General features: G+C 37.2%; 1 protein-coding gene across 1 annotated transcript in view; it reads right to left on the bottom strand.

Annotated features, from left to right (window-relative positions):
- Positions 1–1,102: 1,102 nt before the first annotated feature.
- The window catches only part of DOCK11 (dedicator of cytokinesis 11), a 205,198-nt gene continuing 190,877 nt past the window's right edge, over positions 1,103–15,423 (bottom strand). Inside the window, exons 47-53 of the mRNA XM_011977202.1 lie at positions 11,189–11,302; positions 10,501–10,647; positions 6,522–6,732; positions 5,966–6,156; positions 5,425–5,525; positions 3,998–4,136; positions 1,103–1,565 (exon numbers count right to left, since the gene is read on the bottom strand). Coding sequence (XP_011832592.1) covers positions 1,446–1,565; positions 3,998–4,136; positions 5,425–5,525; positions 5,966–6,156; positions 6,522–6,732; positions 10,501–10,647; positions 11,189–11,302 — 1,023 coding nt within the window. The 3' untranslated portion in view covers positions 1,103–1,445. The remainder of the gene's footprint in view (positions 1,566–3,997; positions 4,137–5,424; positions 5,526–5,965; positions 6,157–6,521; positions 6,733–10,500; positions 10,648–11,188; positions 11,303–15,423) is intronic.

Raw genomic sequence — 15,423 nt, 5'->3', positions numbered from 1 at the left:
CGCCATTGCATTCCAGCCTGGGCATTGCAGCGAGACTCCATCTCAAAAAAAAAAAAAAAAAAAAAAAAGAAGTCTAGAATCTGAAGTTCCCATAGAAGGTAGCCAAAATTATATGAATTCTTCAAGCTAAAAACATCATTCACATCTTGGTTTCTCCGAATTATTTAGGCAATCTGAGATTTCTTCATAGATAGAAATATAATCCCAAGCTAGTATGCCAAATCTGTGGTGGTTTTGTACATTGACCCAAGACATGCTGCGACCATTAAGTTCTAATCAAAATGTTTATTAATTTTATAACTGAAGAAAATAATCATTACAAATTCCTACCTCAGACTGCTGTCAAAGTTTTGAAGTTCTGTGGTATGTACTGACTGTAATCTCAGGAATGTTTTGTTTAGCTTTGTAGATGGCCCCAGATGATAAAGCTTTGGCAACAAATGCTGCTTGCCCTGTATAAATCCCTTGCATGTCTTGTATGTAGAAGGGAGACCTACAAGATTACCTGGCATCATCAGATCATAACATATATATATGTTATCTCAAGCTTACTATTATATGTATGTTATATATATGGAGTCTCACTCTGTTGCCCAGACTGGAGTGCAGTGGCGTGATCTCGGCTCACTGCAACCTCCACCTCCTGGGTTCACGAGACTCTCCTGCCTCAGCCTCCTTAGTAACTGGGATTACAGGCATGCAACACCATGCCCGGCTAATTTTTGTATTTTTAGTAGAGAAGGGGTTTCACCATGTTGGTCAGGCTCGTCTTGAACTCCTGACCTCATGATCCGCCTGCCTCAGCCTCCCAAAGTGTTGGGATTACAAGTGTGAGCCACCGCGCCCAGCCTAAGCTTGGTATATTTATAAGTATATCCTTTCCTTTTGAAATTTTCCTGTTAAATAATGCTTTTAGTTCCTTTAGCCCAGCCTTGACTACTAATTGGCAAGGATTCAAATGATCTCCCCAATTTTAAATGTCCATGTATTATGGAAATGTTACCAATTTTCTTCTCCTCCTACCAAAGATTACTATGATAATGAGTTGAGCTTCTTGTCAAGAAAAATGCTAAGTTCAAAGTATTATTTCTTTCACTTCTAATTACAAATAAGTTTTACCTTTTATTGTATTCCATTATACAATTTTACATAGTACCATTATTATTTTAAGCAATAATTAAGCAAATTGAACTACTGTTTTTGAGCTCTACTTTTCAGCATATAGATTTACCTAAAAAAGTACAAACCAAGCACAGTGGTGCAATTTTCCAGGCACTTTCAAGTTGCTTATTTACAAATACGTAAGCACCCTGTTGGAACACATGAAAATTTTGGTGTCGAGAAGAAACACTCCATGTATATCAAATCTTTAAATTTTAACATTTGCACAGCTCCAAATATTCCTGAGAAAGGTCAGTCTCATTGTCACGTACATCTGCATTTCCTCACACTTCAGCGTATCTTGGGGAACCATAACCTCGGTCACTTGATGTACCACTAATTGCACAAAATACATGTAATGTGTTGCTCATCCAGGGAGAATGCATCGTGTCTTCTTGTAATATCTAAAACAAAAGAAATCAGCATGGTTATCATGAAGCCATTGCCAAAAATAGAATGTGTATATGAAATTGCAGGCATATTTCAATTTATCACTGACACTTAGTTATTTAAAAAGACAGAAAGCAGAGGGAGCAAAGAATAACATTACCGACTTAAGTCTTCACAGCTGTATTACAAAGGCAGCATATCAAAAAAGCAGAAAATACCTAGTTACTCATTAAGAAAAACAAAGACTGTAAAATACAAAATTCAACAAAAAGCGAGGTAACACAATCTTTAAAATATTTTTTAACGGATGGTTATAACAAGAGCTCTAAACGGTAGACTCTGATATGAGTTTATGAATGATCTAACACAGTGGTTCTCAGAATCATCTATGGGACTTTTGAAACATGCAGATACCCATGTTCCTTCCCTGGAGACTTGAAAATAATAGCAAATGAAGATAAAAGTCTGAAGTGCACATTTCTAAAGACACACTATAATTGTATAAGCTAATTGATATAGAAGATTTTTCTTGGAAAGGAAGAACTTTATAAATATAAAATTTAAAGATTGTATTCCAATAAGTATATAAACATAGATACTCATATTAGTTTAAATATTTTTTAAATGATCCATTTTGTGTAATCCAAAGAAAAGGCAACAGAAATCTTGTACTTAAAGTAGATTGAGGTAAAAAATGGTAAATACATTATATCCAGTCTCTTTACCATAAAGTCCTAACACAGGTCTCAAGCTTTCAATACTTGGTTCTCAAGTTAGTTGTGAAACTTCAGTATTAAGCCCACAGACTGATCTATAGTGGCAGTACTGAGACATACCATTTGTGTTGCTACAAATCATAAGGCTTAAATAAAATTTATAATAGAGAAATTTCCTCTTACAAAAATATTAACTTGTGACACTAATCTGAAAGCATACTAGAATATTAAGAGATGAATAATTGATTATCTATGCTGGTCAGATGTGACAGGCAAGGAGGGTACTTATTGCTAAGAAATTACGAAACATACTCAACAGATGCTACAATGACCACCCCCAACTCTATCTAAGAAAACTGCAATTTATAGCTTTATGACAATATAAATCCTTTTAAAAATCAAAAGCAGCCAGGTGCAGTGGCTCACGCCTGTAATCCCACCACTTTTGGAGGCCGAGGCAGGTGGATCACGAGGTCAGGAGATCGAGACCATCCTGGCTAACATGGTGAAACCTAATCTCTACTAAAAATACAAAATATTAGCCAGGTGTGGTGGCACGTGTCTGTAGTCCCAGCTACTCGGAAGGCTGAGGCAGAAGAATCACTTGAATCCAGGAGGCGGAGGCTGCAGTGAGCTGACATTGCGCCACTGCACTCCAGCCTGGGCGACAGAGTGAGACTCTGTCTCAAAAAAAGAAAGAAAAAAAAAAATCAAAAGATTGAATTTTTTGAAAGGACTATATACTCTGGTATTCTGTAACAGATTACATTGAAAGGGGACTAGAAATATCCAGCCATGACTTTTTGTCAAGTAATCGTTTATGGAGCTCAAGAGAATATTTCAAATTTCAGTACACATTAACACTTGTCTTATTTTTCAGTATTAATATATGCCTCAAAGTGTATGACTACAAAGTGGCTCTCTTTGATATGAAACTCGATTCACTATAAAGTCAACATTTGCCAAAAGTAAGGCACACCCAAGTATGGTTCATAATGACAGGATGGCTTGCATAAATATAAGCCAATAGAAACTAAGAGTTTTCTTGGTTAGCTATCAATACATAATATTAAGCATCTAAATTATTGGTCTCTATATCTAAGAGAAATAGCCATGTTTTATAGGAATAACTGATACAGACAAGTGAGATTTGAAAAATCCATGCTTCAAAAGGAAAACAAAATTTTATAAAATGGCCACTCAGAATATCTTGATCACAGTAATAACAGTAAACTGAATAATTTGTTTTCAATTTGAATAATTTAGAGTTCAACACTAGGTCATGCAGCCGCATGCAAATGAAATAACTGTAATCTAGTAGATATTCACTTAAAATAGCATGCGCAATTGTCTTACATCTTTTGTGAAGGAGGAATTTTTGCTGCTTTTTCTGTGCATTATGAGGAATAGAAACTCATCAACTAGATAGTTTCTAAAAACAAACTATGTAGTCTATTTGATAATGGTATACCTCAGTTCAACCTCTCGCTTCTAATGACACTGGAGCACAAAAAACAAAATGGTTTCTTACTGATAATCGCATCACTAACCACTTCAGACAATTGCTGCAAATTTTATTTGTATTGTATCACTTAAATGATTAAAGATAATATGGAAAAAATTTAAAATATAGACTTTAAGGTTATGCATTTTGAACCATTATATTTTGCTAAGCAACAATTTCGGGACCCGCAGATCATGTTTTCAGTTTCAGTCACCCTAATACTTGCCTGCTCATGGATAATGTCAGATAATTCTTTTACCATGTCTCTGAAATTTGACTTTAGCCCTTCATGGTACTCAACTTGATCTTCTTTAATTAGCCGCTCATTTAGTTCAAGTGCAATGCTGCATGCTTGTATAAATTTCCTATGGATGAATATCAAAGATAAAGGTTTTATTATTTATTCTTAGGAAGTCTCACTGACAATCCACTTGGTAACTCAGTTTAGCCATGGCTCGCCTAGAAAGAAGATCAGAATCCTCTCTTTTCTCACCATGCATTTATTAATGTCTCTTCCTAAATCTGAAATGCCTTCTTTCCTTTCCACCTTTGCCTTATGGTTTTGTTTCTTATCTCCTTCAAGACTTGGCTCAAAACACATACCCTCTGGAAAGCCTACTTGCTCAATCATTTACTTGGCATTCTATCAGCTAAAGTTGTGCTGACATTAATTTGCACCTGTAGATAATGAGTCATTCATTCAAAAAGAATTTATTTTGAGCTTACTATGTGGCTAGTACAGTGCTGGGTGGTACAGGTATGAAGGATCTTCCCTGGGCTGCTAAGGAGAACAGAGAGTTGATGACCTATCATAAAAGTATTTTTCCATTATTTCATGTGTTTATGTTTAATGTCCACAATTAGAGTGTAGGTCTTAGGGGACAAAGTACTTCACTGTCCATTTGTTTTATATCCCTGTCATAGCAACTAATAGTCTTTTGCATGTACCAGGCATTAATAAATACTGGTGAATGAATGACTACTAGTTACTCTGCACCCTGGAACAGCTGATAAAACACAGACAGGAAAAGTAAACAAAATAAGTCGGGAGCAAATGAGTGGATAGGTTATCATCTTTCTCCTTAGTCCATATTACTCAACTGTTTCTCTTCTTCTGAATGAAAACTTTTATATATTAAAGAGATTTCTCTAATGTAAGAGCATTCATACATGCCTTAGCTTACAGAGCTGCTCACTGAAGACAAGATATTGCATGCCCTAGTTTGGCAGCGTCCAAGTGGAAGTAAGGACAGGGGATTGGAGTGAGCATATGCAATCTTTCCTGCCCCACTTCTATTCCTACCCCAAATGGTCTGACATGCTGTAACAGGAGGTCAACTGGGTGAAGAAGGAAAGCACATAAGGAACATAGGCTTGTGTTTGTGTCACTTAAAATATCCAAAGCAATATAGTAAACTGGAAGATTTAATCTCTTGGGTCACTAGGGTATTGTTAACGTCCTGCAGGATGAAACAGATCACACATTTTCTCATTACTTAAAGTGCCCTTAGGAGGTCACTTAGACATTGTAAAAGACCACAGAGAATATCCCTTTTTGGAGGGGTATCATTTGGTCAATACTTTGCTGTTTTTTAAAAGAAGAAAATAGAGAAAAAGAATACGGGTCTAACCTGAAAACTATAAACCACTTACCTAAACATGTCTTTCAACTCACTCACTTTCTTAGGTGGATACTTGCTAGCTTGGCTGTCATTTAAGAAAGCTCTTGCATATGCTAATGGACCAGCATTGACCTACATTACAATAGAAGAAAAATTAGAGTGTTTCCAGAATGCAATAATCAAAGAAGTTTTGGCATTTCTCTTTTTTATTAAAAATCCAAAAATATACAAGAAATCCATATCTGAGAAATATATGCTTATTACAAGTTTATTTCGAAAAACCATTCACTAAAGAAAATAATCTACAAAGATGATATTCTAGTGAGTGATTTCTGATATGTACATACAGGGCTTCGCTACAGTCATCAGACTTATGTTAAAGTCCTCTGACATAACACAAAACTTATAAAAATTCAATGTAATATCTTCATTAGGTGAATAAAAAATAATGCACAGGTTTTTGCACTCAGTAAGTGCCCAACACACAATTACAATTAATGCTTGCTCTGTGCCCTTATAAAAGCAAAAGAAACATCAAGAAACATTTAACACATGTTGGACGACCAGCGTACCTGCACAGAAACACAGCCTTGCAATTTAAGTTGGAGCTGAATCATGTCCACGTCAGCAGAGGAGCAAAGCTTTTGCAGCTCTGCAGTTTTGTCTTTTATTTCATCAGTGGCAACATCAATTGGTTTTAAATTAATCTGCTGTTCACAGTTAATAGGAATCCTCTTCTTCACGTAGGGAAACGAGTTTGAAGCTATTAAAATGTTAAGATTGATTTACTGTCTTTAGAAAATCATTTGTTCAAATAGCCAAATTAAAGAAAAAACTCTATTGTGCTTAACTCTCCCCGTGCTTTATCTAGAAGATGACTGAGGGTCCCATATAGTACTTCAGGATTCAGAGAGAAATTCTCTTTATGAGACACCTCTGGGCAATCATAGATGACATATGGAAAAATGATGGTTTATCACATGGACGTGCTTGTGCTAACTTGTAACTGAACAGCAGAACAAATAATAATTAAAATTTCAGTTATATGGTCCAGCTGGCCAGCTGCTACTCGTGTATACTGAAAAAGACCAAGACAAATAAGAAGTTAACATGTAAAACTGTACTTACTTGTCAAGATTGTACGGCGTTTGCACTGTTCTTCTATACAGCCTTGTTTTTTGCCTGATAAAGTGTAAGGGGCCTCAAAAACAAATCTGCTGATATTATGATTTCTTTCAAACTCGGTCTTTCTTTCTGTGAGTTCTTTGTCATCAAAGTAAGGCTTCACGTAAGTAACTTGTATATGAGCATATTTTGGATCAAGCTCTTTGGCATTTACCTATAAAATAAGAAAGGTTTTTTTAAAAAAATTTAATTTATTATTTTTTTTTTAAATCCTATTCAATGGAAGGGAAAAGGAGATAAGGTAACCTACTAACTTCTTTGAGACCAAGTGAGGAACATTGCCATTATAATTGTGTTTCCAGTAAAGGGGGGTCTTCATTCTTTTTAAAAATCACTTACTTCTTACTTCTGATTATAAAGAAGTTACAGAAATCTATTTGGAGACTACAGAAACATATGGAGAAATTAAAAATTACTGTAATTGGCCGGGCACGGTGGCTCATGCCTGTAATCCCAGCATTTTAAGAGGCCGAGGCAGGCGGATCACTTGAGGTCAGGAGTTTGAGACCAGCCTGGCCAACACGGTGAAACCTCGTCTCTACTAAAAACACAAAAATTAGTTGGGCAGGGTGGCATGCGCCTGTAGTCCTAGCTACTCAGGAGGCTGAGGCAGGAGAATCACTTGAGCTTGGGAGGCGGAGGTTGCAGTAAGCCGGGATTGCGCCACCGCACTCCAGTCTGGGTGACAAGGTAAGACTCCGTCTCAAAAAATAAATAAATAAAAACAAAAATTAAAAAAAAAAACAAACAACTGTAATCCTACTACCCAGCAATGACCATTATTCACATTTTTATATATTTCCTTCTAATCTTTCTTCTATGTATATGTATTCAGAAAATTGAGGTCATACTAAACATTGTTTTGATTGTGCATTATGTGAATTACACCTCAATAAAAACACAGGTATCATAGCTTATTTATTTATTTATTTTGAGATGGAGTCTTGCTCTGTTGCCCAGGCTCAAGTGCAGTGGTGTGATCATGTCTCACTGCAGCCTCAGCCTCCTGGGCTCAAGTGATCCTCCCACTTCAGTTTCCCATGTAACTGGGACCACAGACATGCACTACCACACCTGGCTAATTTTTAAATTTTTTTTTTGTAGAGGCTGTGTTGCTGAGGCTAGCTTGGAACTCTTGGGCTCAAGTGATACTCCTGCCTCAGCCTCCTAGTGTTGAGATTATAGGCATGAGCCACCATGTCTGGCCAACAGTTTGTACTATAGTCACTGACATTACTTTTAATGGCTGTATGGATAAACGTGACTTATTGGACCATTCTCTCATTAGTGGAGACAGGCTGTTTTCCAACTTTTTGCTATTGTAAATAAAGTTCTGATGAACATCTTTGTGTTTAAAACTGTGTGCACTTTTTTCTGATTTTTTCCTTAGTATAAATTCCTAGAAAAGAAATTGCTTAGTTAAAAGATTTACATCGGGCCAGGTGCAGTGGTTCATGCCTGTAGTCCCAAGGCTTGGGAGGCCAAGACAGGAGGACTGCTTGAGCGCAGGAGATTGAGACCAGCCTGGGCAACATAGCAAGATCCTGTCTCTAAGAAACATAAAAAAGTTAGCTGGGGTATGGTGGCAACACACCCGTAGTCCCACCTATTCAGGAGGCTAAGACAGGAGGATTGCTTGAACCCAGGAGTTTGAGACCAGCCTAGGCAACATAGTGAGACCCCATCGCTACAGAAAAAAAAAAAAAACACAAGAAACAAAAATTAACCAAGTGTGGTGGTACACACCTGTAGTCCCAGCTACTCAAGAGGCTGAGGTGGGAGGATCGCTTGAGCCCAGGAGGTCAAGGCTGCGGTGAGCTGTGATCCTGCCAGAGCACTCCAGCCTGGGCGACAGAGCCAGACCCTGTCTTGAAAAAAATTAAAAGCGGCAAGGCATAGTGGCTCAGGCCTGTAATCCCAGAACTTTGGGAGGCTGAGGCGGGTGGATCACTTGAGGTTAGGAGTTCGAGACCATCCTGGCCAACATGGTGAAACCCCATCTCTACTAAAAATACAAAAATTAGCCAGGCGTGGTGGTGGGCGCCTGTAATCCCAGCTATTAGGGAGGGTGAGGCGGGAGAATTGCTTAAACCCAGGAGGCAGAGGTTGCAGTGAGCCAAGATGGCACCAATGCACTCCAGCCTGGGCAACAGAGCGAGACCCTGTCTCGGAAAAAAAAAAAAAAAAAGAAAAAGAAAAGAAAAAAATATGTATCTTGATAGGTTCTCATATGGACACTTACAAATCTCTCGTGCTTTTTAATGCCTAGGTGGTTATATCCATTATACGGGTAAGACCACCATTTCTTCAGCCATATGGACGCTTAGACTGCTTCCAGGTTTTTGCTATATAAATGTTGTGGCAGTGAACAACTTTAACCATATATATTTATATGTGTACATCTACAAGATAAAATGTTAAATGTGAAATTGCTGGGTCCAAGGACACATACATTTAAAATATTGGAAGACATTGCCAAATTCCTCTTCAAATTGCCTTTGCCCTTATGCAGATTTTGTTCTTTGGCAAGGGAAAAGAGTATTTTAAATTTTCACTTTCGCACACTGAGAAAACAATAAATATATTTTAAAAGCAGGAACTGCTTATTATGCCTGTTGCCTATAGGGAACTACTAAAACATGATACATAACAAACATCAGGGTCCAGCCACCTGATAGTGGTTTGTCACTAGCATTCTTTGGCCCAGTTTTCAGAGGCAGAATAAGGTAGAAAACTGCATGTTGCACAGAAAGTCTGACTTTCCGTTACCTTTCCATTTATACAGTAATCAATGCTGTGGGAACAAGTCTAACACTATCTGGCTGCAAGGGGAGAAAATCTTCTGTTGTTTCAATGCAATGAAACAACACAAAAGAGTGAAACTGATAAGAAGTAGAGAGTGTTTGCCATATATTACGTTTGAAACTACCACCAAATCTATTTTTAAATGTCTTAGGTTTATGTTTAAGACAAAGTCATCTCCAAGAGATATATGTAAGTCTACAAAGTGAAGAGATTATTTTCATGGTAGACAATGAAGTGTCTTTACAATAGCCATGGGCTTTTTCACGATGGTGATGCTTCCTGCTAGCTTTTAAGTGTTCTGCATAGCACTGTGCTTATCATAGTCACTCAGTAAATATTGCTTTGGATACAAATCTTCAATTTTATATGTCCTTCCTACCCTTAAAAATCAGCTCTAAGTCTGGGCATACCCAAGGCAACTAAGGACAGTTAGGCATTCCTACAGTGCTTCCCCCAAATCCTGTCTATAGAGAACTATGCATTTCCTAGGAAAGGGCCTCTCTTGCTATGATGTAAGCCTTCTCACTATGTCTTGGCAGGGCCCAGAGGGATGGATAACTTTTAGAGCAAGGCTCAAGGATCTCTCCTAAACCTACTTCATTGCAAATGTTAACTACAGTCACTATTACTGAACCAGGGACATCTTAGAGTAAAATGTGTGCTCCAAGAGGATTTTAATCATGATGTAATGGAGAATCATGATGTACAATAGCATTTACGATAATATCTAACCCTTTAGTGAGCACGCTAGCTTGTTATTATTAGCGAATGCTTTTTATGTACCAGGAAAGTGATTATACTTTCCGTATATTAACTCATCTAATCCATACAACAACCTCATGAGGAAAATACTGCTATTATTATCTCCACTTTATTACTAAGAACGATGAAGCACAGAGAGTTAAGTACCTTCCCCATGGTCACACAGCTAGTGCGTGGCAGAGAGTAGAGATTTGAAACCTGTTATCTCTGACTCCAAAACCCCTGTTCTTTCTTTTATTATCTGGAAAGCTCTATTTTCATGCTTCTCTACCAGTTAAAAAAGGAAAAAGTCAGGAGCAATGTACAATGCCTGGAACTAGCAAATAATGATTTCAAAATGCAGGGTATGTGTTACCTTGTCTGAATCCTGAATTATTTTGACGTTCTCCGTGCCAAACTTTTCACCATAAAGTTTAACAAGTCTCAAGGAAATTTCTGAGAGGCCAGTGAGCTTTGGTTCTTTATAGATGTACTCCTTTCCATCTTCTTCTTCAAAAAAAGACTATTATAAAGTTAAACAAATAATAACTTATAAATAATATGAGCAAACACAACATGTAAAGAAAATATATTAAATAACTAGTAATAATATATTTGAAACACATTTTGAATAATATTACTAAAAGTCCCATGCATGTATTTACCCTTTGAACTTCAAATACATGAGAATTTTCAAATTCCTGATAATTTTCAAATTTATAATCATATAAACATATGGTCTGAGGAAGATTTCCAAACTAGGTTTTTTCCTTCCCTGTACACTTACCTGTTTTTTATTTAAAAGTTTTAACTACTATATATTTAATATGTACTTTAAAAAGCTTAACAGAAAATGAAGCTGACAGAAATCAAAACCTTCTCTGTCGTATTCTGACCTGAAGGATTTAGATACGAGAACCAAAGTGAACTTTATACATACAAAAGAGGCTCTCTGCTGTTGTAATAGGCACTCTATCTGGACAGAATCCTAGCTGCTACAGTAAACTAGTAATTCAAAGGTGAATGTTTAAAAAGGAAAACGTTATGAACTCAAGTACACTTACTTGGCCATAAAAGGCAACTCTGAAGAAAGTGCCTAAAAGTCTCTTTTTTGTGTGCATAACTTCCAGAATTTTTGTGTAAGCTCCATGAAGAGTTCTATAAACTTGAGTAAGTTTCTGAAAAATAAAAATATACAAATCAGCTTTGTTTTTTTGTTTAATTACTAAATGTCTTCAAGATGAATGTACAAGAATAAAAAGCACCAGTATATTCTTTTCAAAATGGTCTTGGTGGGGTCATTCCTACTCATCTCCCTTTGTGACAATCAGACAGTCCTCAACAACTTTAGGTCTAAGGGTAGAACTTAAAATGGTAAAATAACACTGTATTTCTTTTTAAAAGAAATTTCTTCTAAAAAAAAAAAAGGGGGGGGCTACATGTGCAGAAAGTGCAAGTTTGTTACATAGATATATGTGCGCCATGGTGGTTTCCTGCACCTATTGGCCCGTCCTGTAAGTTCCCTCTCCTCACCCCCCACCCCCTACCCCACAACAAGCCCTGTGTGTGTTGTTGCCCTCTCTGTGTCCATGTGTTCTCATTGTTCAACTCCCACTTATGAGTGAGAACATGCGGTATGTGGTTTTCTGTTCCTCAATAACATTGTACTTTTTAATATCATGCTTCATTTTATTCACATCTCAATGGACATTTTTAATTTTGAAATATTGTATTATCAACTACTATTTTCTACAGGGTCTCCATATTTTTAACTGAAAGGGCAGCCAAATGCTTTGCTTCAGCCCTCAGGTAGAGAGACATGAGAATAAACAATCCACGTATTTAAAGAGGAAAATAAAATGCAAATATAACAATAAGTAATGGTGTAAGCTGCAGTGAGGGCTGCTTTTATGCAAGTTCACAGATATTTCCCAAGGATATGTTTTTCTGCACTTCCAGAAAAAGAGAGCACATTGTGTACAGAACACTATCAAAAATGTGAAAGACGACCTACAGAATGGAAAAAAATATATGCAAATCACAGATCCGATAAGGGTTTAGTACCCAGAATATTTAAGGACTTCTTACCACTCAACAACAAAATATATGCAAACCAATTTTAAAAATGGGCAAAGGATCTGAATAGACATTGCTCCAAAGAAGATGTACAAGCAGCCAAGGACACGAAAAACCACTCAATCTCACTGTCATTAAGGAAATGCAAACCAAGACAATGAGGTGCCACTTCACATGCACTAGGATGGATTTTACAAAACAAAATAAAATGAACAGAAAATAACAAATGTTGGTGATGATATGAAGTAATAGGAATCCTAGTACACTGATGATTGAAATGTAAAATGGTACGGCCACTGTGGAAAACAGCTTCGTGGGTGTCAAAAAGTTAAACATAGAATTACCAAATGATCCAGCAATTCTACTCCCTAGTATATATTCAAGAGAATTGAAATTATATATCCACACAGAAACTTGTATGTGAATGTTTACAACAGCACTATTCATAATAGACAAAAGGTGAAACAACCCAAATGCCCATCAGTGGATGAATGGATAAACAATCTGCAGTGTATCCATACAATGGAATCTTACTCAGCCATAAAAAAGAATGAAGTTCTGATATGTGCTACAACTGATACATGAACCTCTAAATATTACACTAACAGGCCAGGTGCAGTGGATCACGCCTGTAATCCCAGCACTTTGGAAGGCTGAGACAGGTGGATCACTTGAGGTCAGGAGTTTGAGACCAGCCTGGACAACATGGTGAAACCTCATCTCTCTTAAAAATACAAAAATTAGCCAGGAGTGGTGGTGTGCGCCTCACAGCTTGGGAGGCTGAGGTGTCAGGATCACTTGAACCCAAGAGGCAGAGGTTGCAGTGACTGAGATCGCGCCACTGTACTCCAACCTGGGTGACAGAGTGAGACTGTGTCTCAATTAAAAAAAAAAAAAATGCTAACTGAAAGAAGCCAGACATAAAAGGTCACATATTATACTACAGGTTGAATATCCCTTATCTGAAATGCTTTGGACCAGAAGTGTTTGAGATTTTGAAATATTTGCATTGGACTTACCAACTGAACATGTCTAATCTGAAAATCTGATATCCAAAATGTTCCAGTGAGTATTCCCACTGAGCATCATGACCATGCCCAAACAGTTTCAGATTTGGGAGCATTTATGATTCCGAATTTTCAGATTAGGGAGGCTCAATCTGTATTCCTTTTAAATGACATATCCACAATAAGCAAATCCAGAAAGCAGGTTAGTGGTTATTGGAAAATGGGAGTGGGGTGGGGAGTAATTACTTAATAGGTATGGAGTGTTTTTCTGGGGAGTTTTAAAACTAGAAAGAAGTGGTGGGTGCACAACACTGTGAATATATTAAATGCCACTGACTTCTATACTTTAAAATGGTTAATTGTATGTTATATAAATGTCACCGCAATAAAAAAGGAAGAACACACAAGCTTCTTTCTCTAAAATTCTTCCCATATTATATTTTACAATTGAGCTCAATTGGAGGGAAATCTTCCTTACCTTGGCTGCTATCTCTGACAGTTTTCAGCTCATTCCATAGAGATACACTGGAAAAGTATAAATCAGTGTTCTATTTTTTGGTTTTGTTTTGAGATTGGATCTTGTTCTTTAGCCAAGGCTGGCGTGCAGTGTCTCAATCATAGCTCACTGCAGCCTCAATTTCCTGTACTCAAGCAATCCTCCTACCTCAGCCTCCCAAATGGCCGGGATCACAGGCGTGCACTACCACGCTCCAGCTACATCAGTCCTAAACACAATTACTTCATCTATACAGAGTGCTACGGGATTTATACAGACCCTTACACCCCTCCAAGGAAATAGGACTAGTTCTCCTATAGAAAACATAATTTTCTTTAATGTGTAGAGAAGATATATTTTTCTTTCTTCCCTATTGGTTGGCTAAGTAGCAAAAGGCTCCCTGGGTTTCTAACAGCCAGAACTTCCTTCATCCTAAGAGTCAGAAAATGGGGACTTTATTTTGAAATTACTACAAAGGTTCTTCAGATGTAATGCTTTGATAGGAGGGGTAATGGCAAATCTAGTTTTGTCTCATAGGCTATTCTTTGTCATCTGTATGACCTATACTTAACTTCAGCTTATTACCATATTCACTTGAATTCTACTATGAGTTTTCAGGCATGCCCCATTTACACCAAATGTATGGCAGAAAGAGAGGAAGACCTAGAATCTAGGAAGAAAAAGTGAGTTTGATCAGAGCCACTTTGGAGGAGAGACAAAAACACTGCTCAGATTATATTAAATCTATGTGTGTTCACTCTTAGAAACTGTCAACAAGGAAAGGCCTAACTGCTTTATTTAAGAGTAAATTGCCTTGCTTTTTAAAAATGGCTTGAATCCTAAATCATCCCTTCCCAGTACAGCAGCGATAGAAATTATGATATGGACTAAGAGACTTGAATATTTAAAAAATCGTGTTTAGTGCTGGTAGCAATTGCTGTTTATGATACTACTATTCTTTATTAACTATACTTTATCAATAGTTTATTTGGCAAGTCAAAATTTTAAAATTCTCATAATAGGGCTATTACTAGTGTATTATTACCCACCCCACTGTCATCTGCCAGCACCTTTAGTTTCTCCGCTGAATTATAAAGAATACAATCATGTCTATGCCTCTTCCCTGGGTAACATGGAAATTTGACAGCTTTTTAAAGTGAAGGTTTAGTGAAAACAACACTGATTATTTTGTGCTCTGACAGAAAGAGGGGAGGGTGCTAGATGAAAATATTTTCAGGCCCATCACAGTGGCTCATGCCTGTAATCCCAGCACTTTGAGAGGCTAAGGCAGGAGGATCACTTGAGGTCAAGAGTTCGAGACAAGCCTGGCCAACATGGTGAAACCCCATCTCTACTAGCAATACAAAGATAGTGGGGCATGGTGGTGCATGCCTGTAATCCCAGCTACTTGGAAGGCTGAGGCAGGAGAATTACTTGAACTCGGGAGGTAGAGGTTGCAGTGAGCCAAGACTGTGCCACTGCACTCCAGCCTGGGCAACACAGTGAGACTCCATCTCAAAAAAAAAAATTTTTTTTTCCAGAACCACTGGTCTAATTTAAATCTCAATTTCTATTTTGGATCTTTTAGCCTTAATTTCATTCGGAAAACATAAATGAATGTAAGGTAGGACTTTTTAAGTTTCACTTTATTTTCTTTTCATAAGCAGGACCAAAGGAAGTTTTATGTTGTTTTTAATTGACACATAATAATTGTACATAT

This window comes from Mandrillus leucophaeus, unplaced genomic scaffold (genome assembly GCF_000951045.1).
Source record: "Mandrillus leucophaeus isolate KB7577 unplaced genomic scaffold, Mleu.le_1.0 Scaffold174, whole genome shotgun sequence".
Classification (NCBI taxonomy): Eukaryota; Metazoa; Chordata; class Mammalia; order Primates; family Cercopithecidae; genus Mandrillus; species Mandrillus leucophaeus.
Note: the sequence above shows the minus strand (reverse complement) of the source record. Positions and strands in the feature narration are given on the sequence as shown.